Consider the following 22,707-nt stretch of genomic DNA (forward strand, 5'->3'; position numbering starts at 1 on the left):
TCTCCAGAGGCAATGTGTGGGGGGGGCAATTCGGGGTCAGATTTCTGCGAGTGCTGAGCTGCCCTTGCAGGGCTTGGTCTGCCAGGGGAAGAGGGGATTCTGTCCTTCTCCCACTACACCTCCCCCACCCAGCACGTTTATGGTTCGCTTGGCCCCTCTCCCCGGCAGCTGGGTCTAGGCGGGGAGTGGAGGGAGCGGGATGGAGCCGCTTCTCCTGCCGAGTGAGGATGGCCGCTTCGGTCGTTGCCTCTATGCAGCACGGCGGCTGCCTGTGAGAGCCTGGCTGGGGAGGTGGCAGCAACCCACGCCCCCTCCACTCCCTGCCTGGGCCTGGAGCTGGGGACAGGGGGGGCTTTGGCTGTGTCTGCCCCTGACACGTTTCTGGCTCACTCGGCTCCTGTCCCCAGCAGCCATACCCAGGTGGGGAGTTGAGGAGGCAGGCCACCACCGCCTCCCCAGCTGGGCTCTTTCACATGCAGCCACCATGCCGCACAGAGGCAGTGACCTGGAACAGCCACCCTCAGCCAGCATGAGAAGCGACTCCGTCCTGCCCCCTCTGCTCCCTTCCCAGGCCTGGCTGCTGGGGAGAGGGGCCGGGCGAGCTGGAAATGTGCCGGGGGATGGGGGGAGGCACAGCGAGAAAAGGACAGAGCCCTCCCTTGCAGGTAAATTTGGAGGGGAAAGCGCAGAAGCCCCGGGCTGGGCGCAGGGTGGGGGGTTCGCTGGGGAAGGTGCTGGGACCACATTCCCTCTGCTCAGCCCGAGTTAGGGCATTGTGTGCACTTCTCCCCCTGCTGAGGTATCCCCAAGGCATGGGAGCTCCGGGGAGATCCTGTGTTGTTGTGGCCTCCCCGGTTCCAGCACCCCTGTCTTACAGGGATGGCAATGTAAGTAACGCCGCTCTGTAACCACTGAAAAGTGTAATGAGGTGTCTGGAAACAGTGAACTGTTGTGGGAGGCAGGGAGGGGAGGTGGAAATGCATTCCCCTCACAAAACTAGTAGTCCATGCAGTCCACAGATACAAAATCAGTTGTCTCAAATATGATGCAGGTTTGAAATTTTGTCCAGAAATGTGCCCAGGGGAGAAGGGGCTGTAAGGAAGATCGCAGTGGATTTCTGTGTGTTTGCATGCAGTTATAACAGGCGAAGGAAGCTAATATGATTCCATCATGAATTCTGACCCAGTCCTGGGGGTCTGATAGCTGCAAGCTTTTCCTGTAGCAGAAACTCCAGATAGCTAGTCACATTTTGGGATAGGGTGTATTTTCTAGGGCCACCCGACCTCGGTAGGTGACCAGCTCACTTCACTCATAGGTGTGCTGTTCAGTCACTATACATTTGAATGTTTCAGTTCCATACAGTGCTGGTTTCCCACCAGCAGCTTGGAATAACTTCTCCCTTTGCCAGAACAGGCACAACAAGAACTGTTATATCATCCAAGATGTAGAAAGCCCGAAATAATAGAAAATCCTTTTGTAGCAAGGCCACTACTGCCCCCCTAAACCCAAATGCTTCTGCAATTTTCAGGGGGAAAAGCAGCTTTTTTTAACTTACAATTATGTCTACACTTCTTTCACTGTGATTAACCTGGCTGTGTCCAAGGAACTTCTATGGTCTAAAGCATCCCGTTCACAATATATTAAAGTTCAGTTTGGAAAAGTAACATTTTATGTCCTTGAAATTCCACAAGGATTTTTTTTCTGTGCTCCTATATTGAGCTATGAGAGACAATAACCTCCTGTGTCTTGTCTTATTCCAGGCCCCTCAACCTCTATAGGCTGCAATTCCACAACTCGCCCATGCTGCAGCATAAGCCTGGCTCAACGTACCTTCATTTGCGGTACCAACAGAAGTGTTTCTGTGATGAACTTATGGTTGAAGAACCATGTTCTGCAGAGGGCCAAGATGGTCCAGTACTAAGGAAACAGAGGGACTTGCAACTAGAGGAAAGGCCTGGCGAGAGGCAAAGGAAAGGCTCAGGCTGGCTGCACAGCATGACGACAGGGTTGCAACACAGGAGCAAACCTTTGCTTCACAATTCCTGGAACAGTAACAGCGGCTATAGGAAGATGATAGAGCTCAGCAGAAAGAACTGTTTCAGCATCTGCTATCACTAATGGCTGCAAAAGTACTGGCTCCTGCTGCACCCACACCACAGCCTGAGTCCCCTATGCAGTACCCTGGGCTGCAGTGGACAACTCCATGGCTGGGTGGCCCTTGCAACTGGTCCCTAGGAGCGGCTGGGCAGTGCAACTTTGCCCCCTGGAGACCTCCATAGTGACCTCCTCTTCTGTGGATGCCCCCGACCCCCTGCACCAAGTGGGCAGCAAATGTAGAAGGAAAAAGAAAGAAGAATGTGGGGCCAGGGACATGCAACAGCAGGGGGTTTCTATCTTGTTCATGGGTTGCACTTGTCCATGCACTTTGGTTTTTTTTAAGGTTTTGTTTTTGCTAGCATTTGGTGTGATAACGGCAGCTGGCCTGCCTGCCAATGGGGTAATAGTGTACTTTCCTAATACTTGTGTGATGAAGTGGGAATGTTCTTAATGTTTTCTCTGAATACTGTGTGGGTGCCTCAGTTTCCCCTATGCATTTCTTAGGTATCTAGGTGGGGAAGGGATCAAGGTGTGTGATTGTTGCAGAGCCCAAGAGGTCCCCTGTGATACTGTCTGCACAGAGAATGGCCGACACTCTGTCTCCTGGCAACTAATGGCCTGGGCCCCTCCTCTACAATGGTGCCAACAGAAGGTGTTGGAGAACAAAGAGATCAGCTGACCTCCTGGCCCAGGAAAGGGACAAAGGCAGAGAAGGGGCAGGAGAGTTTCAGTTTGGAGCTGGCTGGGAAAATGGAGGGGAGGCCAGACAGACCTCCTGGCCTCCCCTGGCCCCCCAAGATGGACCTGACTGAGGGGGGTCTTGTTGTCTGTACCTGCAAGACCTGTTTTGGACTGTGTTCCTGTCGTCTAAATAAACTTTCTGTTTTACTGGCTGGCTGAGAGTCATGGTGAATCGCAAGAAGCCGGGGGTGCAGGGCCTTGTCTCCCCACACTCCGTGACAACATGTTTATAAATAAAGCTGTTTATGTTATCAAGTAAGTTTACTGCTAGCACTGCACTAAATCATACAATGTGTATTTCAAATAATAAAGGTAAACACATGATCAGGGAGAAATAGCATGGAAATAATATTGCTCAATACACTTTGTTACATCAATCACTTCCTTGCATCAATTCATGTTGTGAACCAACCCGTCCTTTCCACTTCCCCATTTGATAAGCAAGCAGGTCACTCATAAGTACATTGAATGGAAATCAACCCCAATCCCCCCACCACGCAGCACTGACACACACACCCCAAGCACATTCATGAGATTACTATTCTCCTTCTTCCACTGGCCCATGCAAGTCTATAATGTAGGTGCACAAAGCATCCCTGGCTTCTGTAGCCCATGTGCATCCAGCTCCAGCAGTGTAAGACGCACTGTCTGGCTCAGGGTACCCGTTCAGCAATCCCCCTGAATGGACCTATGACAGTAATGGAAGTGGCTCATGTGACGGTGCACCCTATAAGGCTTTATGGAAATACGCTTATGAATGTATATATACGACATAACTGGAATATGTTTTATGCTACATATGCCATGTAACATATCTCTGTATCTATTCATCCTATCTGTATGCATGTGTCGTTGTATAAGAAGTTATGAATATTGGCTGTGTACTTGCTTGATTTCTAAGTAGCCTTAGTAAAGCATTTGGTCAGCTTCTTGAGAAAGGAATGTGCAAATTAAGTGCCCAATCAAGAAACACTTAAAGGACAATAAGAACAGGAGTACTTGTGGCACCTTAGAGACTAACGAATTTATTAGAGCATAAGCTTTCGTGGACTACAGCCCACTTCTTCGGATGCATACCTGAAACCTGTCATTAAAGGACAATGAATCTTGGAAGGCTCCAATCCACATAAAAAGTCTACCTGAGAGTGTTCAAAGTAGCATGTAAACAATGGCTGCTGCCTGTAAAAAGTGAGTCATGCATGGACATGTGACTTGCCCATGTGACTTCAAAACTCCATCTTGGAGCTGGACTTTGTATAGGAGCAAGGAGGGGGTCTCCACCCACAAGAGAAAGTCTATTGAAACCCCTGGGAGACCCTCCATTTTGTCTTCAGCTGGCTTAAGAGATAGCCTCCACACCCCCAAGGATACCTGAAAGAAACTGGAACAAAGGACAGTAACTACAGGGAGTGTGAGTGATTGCTGGATGCTGACTAGAAGGAGACTAGTCTGTAAAAGGAAGCTTACTGGAATTCCTCTGAGGGTGAGGTTTTTATCTGTATTCAGTTTTCTTACTGTATTAGACATAAACTTGTGTGTTCTATTTTATTTTGCTTGGTAATTCACTTTGTTCTGTCTGCTGTTACTTGGAACCACTTAAATCCTACTTTATGTATTTAATAAAATCACTTTTTACTTATTAATTAGCCCAGAGTATGTATTAATACGTGTGTGTGGGGGGGGGGAGGAGAAACAGCTGTGCATACCTCTCTAGCAGTGTTCTAGAGGGCGAACAATTTGTGAGTTTACCCTGTATATGTATTATAAAAACTGATTTATTTGAGGTTTGGACCTCATTGGGAGTTGGGCATCTGAGTGTTAAATACAGGAACACTTCTTAAGCTGCTTTCAGTTTAAGCCTACAGCTGTTAGGACGTGGTTCAGACCTGGGTCTGGGTTTGCAGCAGGCTAGCAAGTCTGGCTCAAACCAGAAAGGGCACTGAAGTCCCAAGCTGGGAGAAAAAGTAGGGGCAGAAGAAGTTTTGGCACATCAACTGGCAGCCCCAAGAGGGTTTCTGTGATCCAACCTGTCACAGCTCACTTCTGGCTTCACAAAGATTGTGAAGAGCCAGGGCCGGCTCCAGGGTTTTGGCCGCCCCAAGCAGCCAAATAAAAAAAAAAAAAAAAGCTGCGATCGCGATCTGCGGCGGCAATTCGGCGGGAGGTCCTTCGCTCCCAGGCGGAGTGAGGGACCGTCCGCCAAATTGCCGCCGAATACCTGGACGTGCCGCCCCCTCTGGAGATGCCACCCCAAGCACCTGCTTGAGAAGCTGGTGCCTGGAGCCGGCCCTGTGAAGAGCACAGCAAGCCATGGTGATGCAGACAGCATTGATAACACTGGAATCCAAATGGGTCTGTAAACATCTTGAACGGGATTTCAATGTGCCAAACATACACTGAACAACCATTCTCCACCTGCTGAGAGTGTAATTCAACATTGTTTTGCCAGGGCCTCTGATATCAGCCAAGGCAAAAGGGAGTATGCAGGGTCCCACAGAATAATGGTGGGAACAGTAATTCCATTTATGACAATATCATTTGGTGGGAATAGTGTCCCGACCGGTCTATGAATGTAGACTCCTGATTGGTGGAAAAGCCTAGCATCATACATTTTTCCAGTGCAGCCCATGTTGACGTTCATAAATCAGCCTCTGTGGTCCACAAGGACCTGCATAAAGATGGAGTAGCATCCTTTGGAGTTTATGTACTCATGTGCTCCTTGAGGAGGGCAAACTGTGGGCACATAAGTCCCATCAATGGCCCCAGCACAGTTTGGAAACCCCATTCTCTCAAAGCCAGCAATTACTTCAGGAATATGTTTTATGCCTTCCACCTTGTGATAAACTGCATGCCTGATTGCCTCAGAAACCATTTTACCCACAGTCGACTTTCCAACACCAAACTGGTTGGCAATGGATTTGTGGCTGTCTGGGATAGCCAGTTTCCAGACAGTTATAGTAACCCTCTTCTGGATGAACAAATCACATGGGTGACTATGCTTGAGGGTTAGGACAAGCTGCCCACAAAGCTCCAGAAATGTAGCTTTCTTATGAGATAGTTCTGGAGGCACTGCTGGTCATTCCAGGTCTGCAAGATGTAGCCCCACCAGTATAAGCTTGTAGTCCAGCTCCAGAAAGCAGACCGAGTCTGACATGTCTGTGTCCTCCTTCTGCTGTGTCAGGTGTATGTGGTGGGTCAGAAAATGCCACAGAAATGTCCACCAGCATCGCACAGAATCTCTGCCCATTTCCTGAACCAGAAGTAAAAGCACAAACTAGAGAATTCAGTCTTCTGGGATGTCTAGCCATTTTGTTCAGTGGACAGGGTACAGGATTTGAACTCTGGAAAGCTGGGTTCTCATTTGGCTTTGCTACTTATCTGGTGTGTGGTCTTGACTCTATGCTTCAGTTTCACCCAACACTAAAATCACTTACACTTATTAAAATAAGGTGATATAAATCAGCCTTAAAAAATTCTACTCCTCTGTGGTGGTCTGACTGGGGTCCCATGGGGCCACACTGAGATTGCTCAATCGGGGCAAACTTCAAAGAATGGGGCAGACAATCCCCAAACCTGGAGGTTATTTTAATACTTAGATTCACCAATCCAGCAACAGAACAGCTTCTATAATATCTTACTGGTTACCCAGATGCCAAAAATACAGTTCCCTTAAAGCAACCCAGCCTTGGGCTCCCACCCAGACAGCCAAGTCAAATATGATGAGGATTATTGAAAATCTTGTTCATCATATAAAAAGTTCTACCAGTCCCAAAGGATCAAACACATTACCCACCAGGTCAATGAATACAGGTCTGTCTCATCTTACGCTGGGGTTACGTTCCGCAGTCAGCGCCTAAAGCGAAAATGGTGTATAGTCAAAATTACATTGAGTGTAATGGTGGGCGGAATTGCCCGCACTGCAGAAACAGTATTTAAAATTGTTATTTTTCTCTTTTTTCTTGTTTTTTTTTGTTTTTGCCGACCGTGTAAAGCTGAAATTGCACATGTTAAATACGCCTAAGATGCGACAGACCTGTATTTCAGATCTTACCCAAATAAATGCTTACAGCCAATTCTAATTAACTAAACTAAAACTTATTGAAAAAGAAAAGAGAGAAAGGGTATTGGTGAAATGATCATTATACATACAGATATGAATAAAGTTCTTAGGTCAGTTTCATAGTAGAGATAGTGAGCTTTAGAGTCGCAAAACGTTCTTTCAGAATAAGTTCCATAAGTTATAGTCCAATGTCCAATATCAGGGTGACCCAGTCTGGAGCTGGGGACCAAAGTCTTGTGACTCAAACTTCCCCCGATGAAGCTTAAGCAGATCTGAGATAACAAGATCAGGGCCCAAGAGTTCTTTTTATAATTCTCTGGCAGGCTATTGACAACCTCTTGATAGCAGGTGTTCCTTGGGTGAAACATTGTGGCTTTGAAGTAGAATCATCTATTTCCTATGTATACATAGGTAACTAGTTGCATTCATCAGCATAAGATAATTATCCATTAAGCAGTTCATAGACAGTTTACTACAAACTTAAAGAAAAATATAGACAATGACATTATTACACCCAAGTTTCAACTAAATGTTAATATTCCCTTTTGATCTCTGAATCAATAGATATAGTAACAGATAGGAACCGTCTGTTTACATGATTAACATCTAACTTTAACAAGATATAAGTAAACATCTGCAATTAGTATTACCTCTAATTCTCTAACAATACAGGTTTGCATTTGAAAGCTCTAGTCTATCTAACATGGCGATGTTAGCTATTTATAAAGAATAGCCCTAATTACCATGTATATACTTTTCTAATATGCCTTAAAAGGTTGAATTTAGATCATTTAGCCTGCTAGTTGCTTAACCCTTTCAGCCTTAATGTCACGGGGGGAATTTTGGTCACTTGATAATTACCTGTTCTATTCAATCCCTCTGAAGCATCTGGTACTGGCTGTGACAGGTTGGATCACAGAAACCCCCTTGGGACTGCCACCTGATGTGCTTTGACTACCTCTGAATCTGTTTTCCCTGCCAGCTTAGGACTTCAGTGCCCTGCCTGGTTTGAGCCAGACACGTTTGCCTGCTGCAAACACAGCCTCAGGTCTGAACCACATCCCCCAACAGCTACAGGCTTAACTGAAAACAGCTTAAGAAGTGTTCCTGTCTCTAACACTCAGATATCCAGCTCCCAATGGGGTCCAGACCCCAAATAAATCTGTTATATAAATAAAATCTGTTTTACCCTGTATAAAACTCATAAATTGTTCACCTTCTATAACACTGATAGAGAGATATGCACAGCTGTTTGCCTCCCCCTCCCAGGTATTAATGCATACTCTGGGTTAATAAGTAAAAAGTGATTTTATTAAATACAAAAAGTAGGATTTAAGTGGTTCCAAATAATAACAGACAGAACAAAGAAAATTACCAAACAAAATAAAGTAAAACACGCAAGTCTATGCCTAATACAGTAAGAAAGCGATTACAGATGAAATCTCACCCTCAGAGATGTTACAGTAAGCTTCTTTTACAGACTAGTCTCCTCCTAGTATGGGCCCAGCAATCACTCACACCCCTGTGGTTACTGTTCTTTGTTCCAGTTTCTTTCAGGTATCCTTGGGGGGTGGAGAGGCTATCTCTTGAGCCAGCTGAAGACAAAATGGAGGGGTCTCTCAGATGTTTAAATAGACTTTTTCTTGTGGGTGGAGACCCGCTCCTCTCTTCTAGCCAGAATTCAGCTCCAAGATAGAGTTTTGGAGTCATATGAGCAAGTCACATGTCGATGCATGACTGAGTTCCTTACCAGCCAGGCCACATTCCTGGGAAAGCTCAGATGTGGATTGACATCTCCAAGTTCATTGTTGGCTTAAGAGTTTCTTGATTAGGCACTTAGTGAGAATAGTCTTTTCTCAGGAAGCTGACCAACTGCTTCACCGAGGTGACTTAAATTAAACAAGTACATAGCCAATATTCATAACTTCGAATACAAAATTGATACATGCATACAAATAGGATGAATATATTCAGTAGATCATAACCTTCACAGAGATATGTTATATGGCATATATAGCATAAAACATATTCCAGTTATGTCATATATACATTCATAAGCATAAACTCATAAAGCATTATGGGGTGCAACATCATACTGGCCACTGTCAGAAGACAGGATACTGGGCTAGATGGACCATTGGTCTGACCCAGTATGGCCGTTCTTATGTTCTTAAATTTAATGGATGAATACATTTTGATAGGCAAATAAAACATCACTGGATGGCACTGGGTAAGCAAGTAGAATTGGTCAATGTGCTGATGCATTTTTGCAAGAATTTTACAAAACTGATATATATTTACTGATTTGAGCTGGCTGACCCATTCATTAAGACAGGGGTGGCCAACCTGTGGCTCCGGAGCCACATGAGGCTCTTCGGAAGTTAATATGCGGTTCCTTGTATAGACACCGACCTTGGGGCTGGAGCTACAGGCACCAACTGTCCAATGTGCTGGGAGGTGCTCACTGTTCAACCCCTGATTCTGCTACAGGCCCTGCCCCCACTCCACCCTTTCTGCCCCCTCCCCTGAGCCTGCTATGCCCTCGCTCCTCCCTCTCCAAGCCTCCTGCATGCCATGAAACAGCTAATCGGCAGGTGGGGGAGGGAGGGGGTGGCACTGATTGACAGGGCTGCTGGTGGGCGGGAGGCGCTGGGAGCTGGGGGTGTGGGAGAGCTGATGGGGGGGTGTTGACGTATTACTATGGCTTTTTGGCAATGTACATCGGTAAATTCTGGCTCCTTCTCAGGCTCAGGTTAGCCACCCCTGCATTAAGAGATTCTCTTGGTTAGTAACTGTCTTGTGAACTGATACTGATTTCCTTGGAATGTCTTTATTGTTTATAAGTGTCTGCTGAATAACCTGGATGAATAATGGCCAGCCTACAGCTTGTTTACAAACTGTTCACTTCAACTATTTGCAATTTCTGTTGTTTAGCAGGTCACCGAATTGGTTGCGCAGTTTCTGCACTCTAACTGGATGACTGAACTATTTTAAACATGAATGAATGACAAATACTGAATAAGGAACAGTAAAAGTAATAATACATGACTCTTACCTAGTGCTATTCATCAGATCTCAAAGCGCTTTACCAAGGAGATCAGTATGGTCCCCATTTTACAGATAGTGAAACTGAGGAACAGGGGGGTAAAATTACTTGTCTAAGGCCACACAGGCTAGTGGTAAAACTGGGACCATATCCCAGGTCTCCTTAGCCACAGTTAAGTGCTCTGTCCTCAAGGTAACATAGCCAACTCTTTTAGTACAAATTTTCAGATTAATAATTTGTTCAAAAATATGGGGGACTTTCTGGATTGAGAAATGTTGTCATAAAAGACTGCTAGTTGTTCAAACACTAATAAATTATGGATCCCATGAATGAGAACAAACCTAATATGGCACTTTTATTTCTGAAAATATCCTCCACTCATTTTTCGGGTTGGTCCCTTCCCCCCCCAGCACCAATGGAGGCAGCATCAAGCTTCACTTTAAAGCTCATATTTTTCCTCCAATGCCAAGTGTTTTGGTCTAAGAATTCCCTGATGGATGTGGGGAGGCAACTTGGAGGGTGGCGGCTCCTTTCCACAGCAGCTCCGCTCAAACCGCAAACAGATTCCCCTCCCCCTGTCTCTTTCCACGGACACTGCGCAGGGCGGGCTGTCCGCCTGTTTCCCTTCTCCTGCTCTGTTGACAGAGGCGGTGATGGCGGATTTGCAGGTGTGTGACTCACCCAAATCACGAGCTCTCTCCCACAAGAGCCGCAGCCCGCTCGCCTCTTGGCGGCATTGGGGGAGGGGACGAAGCAGCCCAGTATTACGAAATTAAAGGTTATTATGGACACACGAGCCTGCACTCATTAGTCATGCTCCGTTCAGAACAAATGACACCACCGCCTCTCTGCGAGCAGATCACGCTTCTATGTAGCCCGCTCCGCCACTATTATTTGTAGCCCCATGCGTCATGGTCAGCTTCTGCTCTTGCTCAACCCTTTGTTTTGCTTTAATCAGCAGACACTCAAACATGGGAAACAGACACAAACACAGAAGATCGCATCCCGAAAACAGAGAGAGAGGCCTGGGAAACTGTCCCACTTTGGGGAAGGAATAAAGACCTGCGTAGACAGAGTAGAACAGAACAGTCTGGATTTTTCACACAAATATTTCCCATTTGACGATCTGCCCCCCTACTCTGCTCCTAGTTACCTTCCCAAATGCCCCTGTTAATGACTTAGAAATGCTGGCAGGCATCCTGTAGACTGTAAAGAGACAGAATTTGTTTCTGTTTTTATTATTGTTGTTTTGTTTTGCAACACACGATTCTCCCCTTGTACCCGAAGTGGTTTAGCCCTGAAGCCCGTTCGTAGCAGTAACGTGTGGATCAAGCCATAGGACACAGAGCAAGGGGGGAGGACAAATTCTTAAAATATACTTGAAAGAGTTTGAAAGGCCGTATCTTCAGAGATGCAATGACGGGTGATAACCACGTATTTCCAGGTATATCTTCATGTTTCATTAACAGTCGTGTGCAAATGCAATTTAATTAACGTGCAGTCTCTCCTCCCTATTCTACAGGTGAGATGGTGCTGCCTAGAATGATGGAAGCTTCTCCCTGTGACATCACAATGCCCAATTTGCTACATCGTTGTTTGTATTCCATGATCAGCTGTATCTCTGCAGCCTGGGAAACTGACATAAGGAGAATTCAGAGCAGCACCGAAGAACCTCAGCTCTCTTCAGAATTTGCTGTGAACCACTATCTCTGATATCAGGGGCTTTGGAAGACACCTTACATACATACAAATATATTTTATAATAAGAAACAACAGCATCAAAAGGGGAAACTTGAGACACCAAAAAAAGATCAACAACATGAAATTCCAGTACAAAGAAGATCATCCTTTTGAATACAGAAAAAAAGAAGGGGAGAAAATCAGAAAGAAATATCCAGACAGGGTCCCTGTGAGTGGAATATATCATTGTGTCTTCCTATAATGTACTGATTGCTGCCCCCTGGGCTTGCCTTGCAGTGCTGATTATATTTTACAAAGAATTTGTGTGGCCTTGGATTTATCAAATGTTCTGTGGTTTATTTTTTTAAAGGGGGAGAGGGTGGGGAAGAGGATTTGGGATTGTTATTTAGTATATTTTAATGTCCTGATCTGCTTGAAATTTGCTGTTTATTTTCTGATCGGTGTTTATATACCTGTATCTATTTATTATATTGTTATATACCAAGAACAATACCATTTGATTTGATATGTAAATAGGTGATGTATCTCTCTGGCCCCTTCCCTCCATGATCTGCAGCAATTTAGCAGGGAAAAACGCTGCTAATCTTTTTTTATGATAGTCTGTGTGCATGTTGTTGCAAGGTGGGGAGGGAAGTTAACCATTTTATTTACAAAAATGGTGGGAAACAATATGTGAGTTAATCATATAACCTTCATGGAAAACTGGAGGGCCTGTATGATGTCATCAGAGATCTTTCTTTCATTTTATTTTTTGTTTTATTTTCTTTTGGCCTGTTTTTTTCAATACAACCTTGCTCTGTTCTTGTCCTTGCATGCAAGAGAAGATTGATAACAACCACTCAGTCTTTTGACCTCTCATTTAATCTCTTTGTGGAAAAAAAAAATCACATTGAAAACAAGGTCATTTTCTTCCAGCCTAGCTGTGCTTCCTCATCCTGAAGTCCCTTTGGAATGCTTATGGAAAACTTCTGTCTTTATGATAATAATTAAGAAAGGGAAATGGTGGACTAAACTCATTACATTTCTGCGGTCCCTTTTATTAAATATTTTCAAAATGTTCTTTCTTTCCATCCCCATTGGAGATGTCTGTCCCAGATTTAGCTTTCAGGGGCTACCTTCCAAAATAGTCTAGAATCCCCTGTGGACGCAAGGGGAAAGAAAAACCTTGCCATACATTTTGCTGCAATTCAGCACCATTTTATTCCTTAGGAGAGGCCCCATGATTGAACTTTCAAGAGTTTATGCCAGTCAGAATTGAGGTAGTGCAGTGGCAGAGGTGTATGTGGACCACAGGACTGGAGTAGTTAGGTGGGTGTTGTTGCTAGTCAGGAATGAGGTGCAGAGCCTTAGGCCTGGGATAATAGAGAGTGCTACAGGTCAAGAGTGAGGTCAGGGTCTGTGCTGGAGTCTGAGGACTAGTGTAGCAGGTTGTGTTGTGGGTAATGATGGATAAGTACTGCAAGAGCTATGTGGGGGCCAGAACAGGAATAGCAAGGGGTGAGGCAGGTCAGGATTGAGATGCACTGGTTGATCTGTGGGGGGAGGCCAGGACTAAAATAGCAAGGTATGCTGCAGGTTAGGGTAAACTGAAGGAAAAACTCTGTGTGCAGAGATTTAGGACTGGAACAGCAGGAGGAAATCCATCTGGCCACAGTGGAAAATACCTTTCTCAAAATCATCGACAGAGCTATGTAGTGGATAACTGAAGGCACCGGGCAAGCTTCTTTGAATCATTTCTGTGTCTGCCTTTCCTGACAGCTGGATCCCTGATGATGATGTCCCTTCAGCTGCTAACTCTGCAGTGCACCCAGTACATCTAAGCATTTTAGCTGAGACAAGCGTATTGGTGCCCTCCCACACTACAGCAAACACCACTCAGTGACAATCAGGAGATAATCTGCAGTGCATTTGCCCTTTGGTTTTTCCTTTACCAAATGTCTCTCCATCTTTTTGCAGACAGATTGTCAAACGTTTGGGATCAGAATCACAGCTGAGGGTGAGGGGTGGAGATAAAGTTCCAAGGACAGTTTGGATGGAGTATGGCTATTTTGTGAAGGTTTCAGGTCCGTGAGAATGGACACCTGGTAAATTTATTATCCAGACAAATTGAATAGCTGTTGAAGCCAATCAACCAAACATCCCCATTCCATTCCTATCTCCTTGTAAATTGTAGTCTCTGTTAAACTCTATTGGATCTCAACACTTCCTAGGATTTAGTAATCCCAGTACCATCCTTTCTTCCTCCCAAGTCCCACACTTCTTGTGACCTCTCCTTTCTTCCCCATCAAGATAAAAATCATGCTGGGATTCACCCTCTTATACCAAGAAGGTGATCTCACTGCTGTTTTCACAAGGTTCTCCTTGTCAGTGCCTTGGGAAATTGGAGGGAAGAAGGAAAAGTCCAAACCTAACCCCACAGTCATTCACTCCTTTAGTCTTCTTCCCCCCCGTCCCAAACACACACTTCACCATTACATCCAGCAACACCACGAGGTGGCCAAGTGGGTAAGGTGATGGACTGCTAAACCACCATTCTTCACATGCTGAATACACAACACAGGACCCCCAAACTATCCCCCATTCACAACATCCTCCCCATATCAACACATTTACAATATCCTTTCTACACACACACACACACACACACACCAAGCTATCCCAAACCCACAAACACATCCCACTCACCACACACATATGCAGTATCTTGGGAGAGTCAAGTCTCCAAACTTACAGAGATGCTAGGACCCACATTTTGAAAACCAGCCTGTGATTTCATGTACCAACATTAAGTGTGTGTTAGGCTGGATTTTGTTCAGAGCTCCTGGGATCTGCAACTCCCATTGATGTCAGCTGGAGCTGTGAGAGTTTAGCACCTTGGCAAATCAGGCAAATCAGGTACTCAAAAATAGACACCATTTTTGAAAATTTGGGCCTAGTTTTTTCTTGCCCTGACTTGCTATGGGCAAGCACAGAAAATTCCACCTCTCATTCTAAAAAATGAGTCTAGATGGTGTTGGGAGAATGATAGGCCACATAGTTTCAAGATGTGACCAATCTCTACTAGTCATGCTCAAAATAAAAAACTGGAATTACTTGCCTCCATGTTTCTCCAGAGAAATCAGTTAGTGCCAGGGAAATTTCTATCCAACTTTTGAATGGCTTCCCGAGTTCAGCAAAAAATTTCAAACGGAACGTTAAGTTTTCATGGAAGCTGCTCAAACCACCACATCTCTCTCTACTATTTGAGTACTTGTTGATTTGGGGTTAAATATTTGTCCAGTTGTACCTGTAAATATTGCTTCCATAGTTCTGAACCTCTTTGTCTATTTGACTTTATGTCTACTACTCTTATATTCTTTTACGCAACATATATAGGTAATTAGCCTGTGGAACTCATTGCCACAAAATATTATGATGGCCAAGAGCTTAGTAGGATTTAAAAAGCGGTTTAGACATTTATGTGGTTAATTAGAACATCCACAGTTACATTAGATCAGATAAAGTAATTTTAAGGAATGTAAACCTTCATGTTCGATCGATATATATAAAATATAAGCTAACCTCTCAGTAATTGGGGTTAGGAAGAAATTTCCCGTGTGGGCTGGCTATTCTGTTGTGGGGTTTCTTGTGCTTTTCTCTGAAGCATGTGATAATGGCTACTGTTGGAGGCAAGATACGGAACTACTTGGACCATTAGTCTGATCTGATTTTGCAGTTCCTCTGGTCCAACCTTGCAACTGTTCCTCCCTTCTCTACTTTACTCTTTGACACCTATTATTCCAGTCCTGAGCTCCCCACACAGCTCTGCCACTGCCACTCAATCCTGTTCTGCAGCCCCCTGGCTTTTTGAGTATTGGTCCCCCAGCAGAGCTTGAGAGAATTTCCATGGGCCTGTAAGAACCATCTCTCTAAAGTTGTGTTTCTCAAACTGAGGTTACCGCTTGTGTAGGGAAAGCCCCTGGCAGGCCGGGCTGGTTTGTTTACCTGCCCCATCCACAGGTCTGACCGATCGTGGCTCCCACTGGCCGCAGTTCACCGCTGCAGGCCAATGGGGGCCGCTGGAAGCAGCGGCCAGTAAGTCCCTCGGCTCACGCCACTTCCAGCAACTCCCATTGGCCTGGAGCAGTGAACCGCGGCCAGTGGGAGCCTCAATCGGCCGGACCTGTGGCCGGGGCAGGTAAACAAACCAGCCCGGCCTGCCAGGGGCTTTCCCTACACAAGTGGTGACCCCAGTTTGAGAAACGCTGCTCTAAAGGGACCACTTATTTTCCCAGTGATACTTTTTGGTCCGCTCTCTTTGGTGATTCTCATGTCCTATTTCTCCCTCTCCAGGTTATTGTGGAGAAGGCACCCAAAGCAAGAGTACCTGACCTGGACAAGAGGAAGTACCTTGTGCCTTCTGACCTCACAGGTAACAAACCCTGCCCCATTTCTTTCTGCATTCCAGTGAGGAAATAACCAGGAATTCTTTGCACTTATTTCATCATAATGAGAATCTGCTTTGCTGGGAGGATGGGAAACCCAAGTCGGCAGTGTGTATACTGGTTGGCACTAGGAAACTAGGAATAAGGACTCCTGGATTCTAGTTTCAATTCTGCTGTGGACTTGCCATATGACCTTGGACAAGCTACTTAACCTCTCTTTAACTTAATTTCCTCTCTGTACTTATTGCACAAATCTATCTCACAAGGGGGATTGTGGAGCTTAATTAGTGTTTGTAAAGTACTTTGAGCTCTTTTGATGAATGGCTCTGTCTATTATACTGTATTCTAATGACCTAGGTACTTGTGTCACCACTGCCTTTTATTATAATGAGAATGATTTAGCTGTGTATCATAGCCCTCAATACAGCTAATAGCCAGTGGCCATTACCCTTTAGCTCAAGTGGTTAGAGTCTACATCTTTGGAGCAGGAGGATGTGAATTCGCTAAATACTCCCATCATGAAATTCTAAGTGGCCATAGTATATAGCGCAGTGACAGTCACGAAGTTCCACTTCCAAATGGCCCTGGGTTTGTCACTGTATGATTAAGTCTGATTTTATTTTGGCACATGAACAAAGGAAACATTTATAAATTAATTAAAGGAAATACATTTTTCCTGTAGTATATAATTAACTGCATAACTCTTTCCCATGGAATAGGGTTCAGGCGAATACTTAGGGAGGATAGAGTGTGTTTTATGAATGAGAATAGAGTGTGTTTTATGAGAATAGCATCTGCAGTGACAATCGCTAAAGTAAAATTTACAAGGGCCTACAAGCTTCAGGATTTAAAGTGTCAGCTGATCATATGCTGGTTAGAAATCCTTGTGTCTCCCTTCACTAAAGCACTGCATGCTAGAATGAAGTGAAGGTGCTGTCAGAGAGACTCGATATGGGACTAGAGTGTCCAGTGGTCTGAATCAATATGGTAGAAAATGAGATACTGGTATAATCAGGACATTGGCCAGCTCTGGTAGGCAGGTGATGGGACATTGGACTGGGTGGTAGGTGGTGACCCTTAAGTTCCTGTTTTCTTTCCAGCATTGCCCATTTTTTCCTAGTCTTTACGTAACACTTGTGATCTCTTCTTACAGTGAAACTGAGAGTGACTTAGCCCAAAATCAAATCCCAGGTCCCAGCGCATTTGTATTTTGGTGGGGAGGGTCAGAGTTTCAGCCTGGATCCAGATTTTATTTCAGACCTTTGTGTCTTTAAAAGGTTGAACCAAAATCCCAAACTCAAATGACCATGAACTTTGGGAAAGTCAGGTGTAGATCTGAACTTTGCATTGGAGGGCCAATCTCTAGAATGAACTTGTCATTCTTGTTAATACCATGTCATTTTTTAGGGTTTCTTCTTGTGTGATCACCTTATCTTAAGAGATGTCTGGGACTGGAATAGCAGGGGGGTCGTGGGACAGGACTGAGGGGTGCAGGACTAGAATAGCAAAGGCTGCAGGGCAGCATTGATGGTAGCTGATAGAACAGGGGTTTAGGGCCAGAAGACCAGGAGATCTGCAAATGCAACTGGACATTGATTTGTGTAAGTTTGTGTGTATCAAGCATTCTCTTGACTTTTGCTCTGTGATCTCTGTATCAATCACGTTCCATCTTCCACTGTTTCCCTTCCCTTCCTATCCCTCTTCAGTTGGCCAGTTCTACTTCTTAATCCGAAAGCGGATCCACTTGAGGCCGGAGGATGCCCTATTCTTCTTTGTCAATAACACCATCCCTCCCACCAGTGCTACTATGGGTCAGCTGTATGAGGTAAGCCCAGCCCATCTCCTTGTTATATTGCTGTAGTGGCTTGAACAACTCATACCCTAGAATAATTTTACGTATGAGAACTCCTCACTCAGTAGAGCTAAGCACTGCATGCCTGATGATTCCTGCTTGACATTAGCTCCTCCTTGAATGGAACTCTCCACTCTAGCTTGAATTCCATCAGCCCTCTTTGGAATGTTGCATTCTATGGTTAGACCAAGGGGCATGGGGAATTTGGCAGAGGAAACAGGAATTTTAATAATTAATTTAATGCTTAATTTATTTTCCTTTGCTAATGTAAGGGTGTTAGATTAGGAGTCACAGAGAGTCCCGGCAGGTCCACATTTTTGTGTTACAATGCAGTCTCCTTCCCATTCCTTCCAAGACAGATCCTGGAAGGAAATGTTGGTCTAGTGATTAAAGCACAGGACTGGGAGTCAGGCCTCCCCTGTTCTATTCAGTGATGTGCTGCTAACAATTTAATAAGGCTACCACACATACATTTGGCTTTTGCCTGCGCTAAGCCCCATTTCCCAGCGGGTGTGTTTGTTCATAGCTCAGATGAGTGACTGGAGAACCTGTTCATTTGCTTTCCTGTTTAAACAAAGACATTTTCTCTTAGCCAGGAAGAGGAACCACACCAGTGGGCAAACAAACATAATAAGTTCATATGCTGAAAAATACACTGAGTTTGATAGTACACTGCAGGGACCAGCATGTGTAATTTGAAATCTGTATATGAAGTCCTCATAGGGAGTCTGAGGATCATCTTCCAGTGATCACTTTTTGAGAACACCTGATAATTGGTGCCACCTGGTCCATTCTAGATACAAATAAAAGTTTTTCCAAAGGGCAAGTTATGAGCCCAAGGAACATTATCTCTGGCAGGGCTGCTTTACAGCTTTCTCAGATGGGGTGACTCCATCAAAAGCAGGAGAATCTCCTAAATCTTCCTTTCACTGTAATAATGGCATTTTTAAAAGGGCTTCCTCAGACTGTCCTGAGTACAATCATTATCCATCAGTAACCCTGGATGGATTTTTTTTTTTTTTTAATGAAGGTGATAGAAGATAAAGCCACCAAGGCTCATTTTCAAACTAGACACCTAAGAAGAAGGTAGGTCTAGTGGTTAGAGCTGAGCATTGAGGCTGGAGAAATCTGGGGTCTATCCCTGGCTTAGCTGCAGGCTTTGTGTGTGAATTTAGGCCGATCCCTTAATCTCGCTATGCCTCAGCTTTCCTATCTGTAAAATGGGGTTAATAGATGAGCTCTCAAGGTCTCTTCCAGCCTTGCATTTCTATGATTCTAAATCTGGCCCCTTGCGCTGAGGAAGGGCAACGTAAATATAGAACATCCCTGACAGGTGTTTGTCCAACCTGTTCTTAAAACCCTCCAATGATGGGGATTCCACAGCCTCTCTTGGAAGCCTGTTTCAGAGCTTAACTACCCTGATAGTTAGAAAGTTTTCCTAATATCTAACCAAAATCTCCCTGTCTGCAGACTTAGCCCATTACTTCTTGTCCTACCATCAGAGGACATGGAGAACAATTGCTTATGCATCTTGTGTTTTGAACAGTAGTGACTTTCAGTGTTTGTAAATTGCTGGGGTACTAAGTATTTAACACCTCTCCGCTTTCTTTTCACAACCTAAGGGCCTGATGCTGAATGCTGTTTCATGATTTGCAACTCTCATTGGCTTGTCTCCTACCCTAGCAGTTCTCAGGATCAGGACCCTGAAACCTAGGGCCAGGCTGCTAACAGAGGATACATCTACACTCCAATAAAAAAAAAAAAGTGAAGTAGCGAGTCTCGGAGCATGGGTCAACTGACTCGGGCCCATGGGGCTCAGGCTGCGGGGCTATACATTTGCAGTGTAGACATTTGGGCTCAGGCTGGAGCCTGGGCTCCGAAACCTGCTGCCAGGGAGTGCATCTCAGAGCCCAGCCTCCAGCCAGAGCGGGAATGCCTACTCTGCTATTTTTAGCCCTGGAGCACAAGCCCTGCAACCCTGAATCAGTTGATTCTGAGGTTCACTGCTGCGGGGTTTCTTTTGTTTCTTTTCCAGTGTAGATCTAGTGCCACATTCCTCCAACTCCCGTCCCACAACCTCTCAATGGCATGCAAATGGAAGGATCCATTTCTATTATTTCACAAGCATTTGGGGCAAAACCATTTCTCTGTGTGGACCAGAAACGTCCACAAAGAAACCTTGCTGTTCTGTACTCAGCCATGTCCAGGGTGCTCTGTGGAGGAAGGAAATAAGGCCCTGAGGGAGAGAGAGAGACCGTGACAAAGAAATGCTCTTTCCTTTTGCTGTTACAATGGACCCTGGTTGGGGATGTTCCCAGATGGTGAGTGTGTCTCATCTCTCTTCCTTTCTCCCCTCCCACTCCCAGGATAACCATGAGGAGGACTATTTTCTCTATGTGGCCTACAGCGATGAGAGTGTCTACGGCAAGTGAGCGCTGGTCTCCGGGCGCATAGGCATAACGGACTGACCGGAATGGTGGGGGGGGAGGGGGGATCCACGTCTGAGAGGAGGAAGATTGAGGCGAGAGAACTGGAAAAGAACTACATACACAATGCCATCATTTTCACACATCTGATTATTATTATTATTATTACTATTATTGTTACTTTTACAGCGGGGTGGGGGGAGGAGGGAGGAGACGTGGCTCGATTGAGTGATCTGACTGGGTGACAGAAGGTTCTGAGCTGTGTGACTGGGAGGTTCCCCTTGTAGCATTCTGCGCCTTTCCATGTGTGGGAATTCTGTTAGCTAGTAACAGGGCCTTGGTAAGCAAGCCAGACTCGCACACCTTCCAGGTAGCAGTGGGGGAGGTAGGGAAGGGTTGCTGGGTGACAGTAAGGTGTGTGCACATTCTCTGGATGTGGGAGTGAGTATATTGTACTGTCCCTCTCATGCTTACCTTCACCATCTAGCATGGGCATTCAAGTGTGCCATGTGTTTTACTGCTTTGTGTGCCCATGTGAAGTCCCTATGCTGGGCATCCTCATTCTAGTTAGTGCCCACGAATAGTTCCCCTACTTCTCTGTTAACCTTTCCTTCACCAGGGGTTGGGAATTACCCAGGCTGAGATGAGGAAGATGAGATTGTTTTTTTTAAACTTCATTCAGGTGCTGGACCAAACATGTTGAAAACAACTTCTTCTGCCCCTTCCACTGCAGCCCACCTGGTACATAAACCCTTTGGATTTAGTCTTCCCCTCCATGTCTCATTTATAGATCTTGCATGCCCTTTAAGAGTAAAGTATTTCATGGCCCTGCACACAGTCTGACCTGGGTTCCTGGTGTTGGGCAATACTGCCCCACTGTGGCCAAGTAGTGGTATTTACCTGGGGGGAGGGTAGTTTGAACATCATCAGGACAGTTACTTTAGATATATGTATTTTTTTCTGAGCCAGTGTTGTCCTTATAAAGGTACCGCGAGATCCCATTCCATGCAGGACTTAAGCTGTGAGGCCAAAGCAGTGCCTTTTGAGTTGCACAAACAGTGGACGTTCTTAGAACTGCCATCAGTTAAATCAGGGGCTAGGGAAGGAGTTCAATTTTGGGGAAGCTTTATGTTGGAATTTGAGTAATAATAAAATAATTTAATTACTGTAAACATTCCTCCATTGATGGGGGTTGGAGAGAGGGACCTAGAGGTGGGGAGAAGACAAGGAGGAGGGGAAGAACAGATGGACCCCAGATGAAGGGGGGGGCATCTGATAAACACTCTATTTTCATAAGATGATTCTACTCCAACTCCCTATATTTTCTTGGGGAGGTGACAATGGGGAGTGAAAAATCTGGGTTAGCACTGCACCGGAGCAGAGAAATAGACAAGCAGCTAACCTCTGGTGACGCGTGTGAAATTTGTCCTATGATTTCTCTGTCCAACTTTTTGAACTGTTGTTCCACAAAAATGCATAGGAATAGAAGAGCTGTTGTGGATCAAGCTTGAGGGACATTGGCAGAGTGGTGTGGGAAGCCCAGGACTGGAAAAGCAGGGCAGGCTGCAGGACAGGATTGAGGGGCATTGGCAGGACGTACTGCAGTGAGGACAGAGATGCATTGCTTTAGAAAGGGGAACAAGAGGCGAAACATATAGATAAGCGTTCCCTATTTGCATCCTGAATTCAGGTTTGCTTTTCTGTTGCACGCCTCCTGGGATAGTCCTCCTGGGATGATCTCACGCTCAAAATACCATTATAGATCATTTGGGTGTTGCCTAGGATGTCATGACATAATTCTCCCTCAGCCCTCTTCCCTCCACTCCTCTCTGCTTATTGGGGATTTCCTTATCCTTTGGGGGGAAATCCATGTTGGCCTTTCATTTCACAAGCTCTGAATGTTCTGAAGGTTAGAAAATCCCTTTGGGTGAAGGCATGCTGGGGGCAGCGACAGCCATTGCACTTCTCTCCCCCCAGTCTTGTGCTTGCTCACACACTTACCTCTACACGTGTGTTCTCTCTCACTCACGCATGCTCTCGCTCGTGCATGCCCAGGGGGAGACAGCTGCAACCTGGGGTGTTTGATTTTGTGTCCATACCTCCCCCTAGCACCGTGATGTTTGTGGGAATAATTCTGGCCATTTGTTACATGTGGGGTTTTATGTTTGGGTTAGTTTTAGGTTATTTTAACTGGATTGTGGCATTTACCTCTGTTTTCGCTCTAGTCCAATATTGTAAAAGGCAATGATGATCATTTTTTTTCTGTGTCGGTTATTCTAACCAGCTGCAGGTTCTTGTAAAATAAAGTTCAGATTGTATGGGCTTAATCAACCGATCAATAAAGACACATTTGAAAATCC

The 22,707-nt window shown here is 45.2% G+C and overlaps 1 protein-coding gene and 1 long non-coding RNA gene across 4 annotated transcripts; both read left to right on the plus strand.

Annotated features, from left to right (window-relative positions):
* The first annotated feature begins 372 nt into the window (after positions 1 to 372).
* On the plus strand, positions 373 to 3,093 carry LOC135983838 (uncharacterized). The gene is made up of 2 exons (XR_010601667.1): positions 373 to 665; positions 1,761 to 3,093. It is a non-coding gene; the product is annotated as an uncharacterized LOC135983838 (long non-coding RNA).
* A 7,332-nt stretch (positions 3,094 to 10,425) lies between these two features.
* GABARAPL1 (GABA type A receptor associated protein like 1) lies at positions 10,426 to 22,707 on the plus strand. 3 transcript variants are annotated; one of them, XM_065571858.1, is made up of 6 exons: positions 10,527 to 10,612; positions 11,232 to 11,388; positions 11,467 to 11,853; positions 15,978 to 16,056; positions 17,776 to 17,894; positions 20,288 to 22,707. In XM_065571858.1, exons 3-6 carry the CDS (start codon positions 11,764 to 11,766, stop codon positions 20,351 to 20,353), a joined length of 354 nt encoding a protein of 117 aa, XP_065427930.1. In that variant the 5' UTR covers positions 10,527 to 10,612; positions 11,232 to 11,388; positions 11,467 to 11,763; the 3' UTR covers positions 20,354 to 22,707. The 3 variants fall into 3 exon arrangements, with proteins under 3 accessions (XP_065427937.1, XP_065427930.1, XP_005295775.1); XM_065571865.1 differs by lacking the exon at positions 11,232 to 11,388 and having other exon boundaries at positions 10,426 to 10,612; XM_005295718.5 differs by lacking the exon at positions 10,527 to 10,612 and having other exon boundaries at positions 10,925 to 11,388.

The sequence above is a fragment of the Chrysemys picta genome, chromosome 1 (assembly GCF_011386835.1).
Source record: "Chrysemys picta bellii isolate R12L10 chromosome 1, ASM1138683v2, whole genome shotgun sequence".
Classification (NCBI taxonomy): domain Eukaryota; kingdom Metazoa; phylum Chordata; order Testudines; family Emydidae; genus Chrysemys; species Chrysemys picta.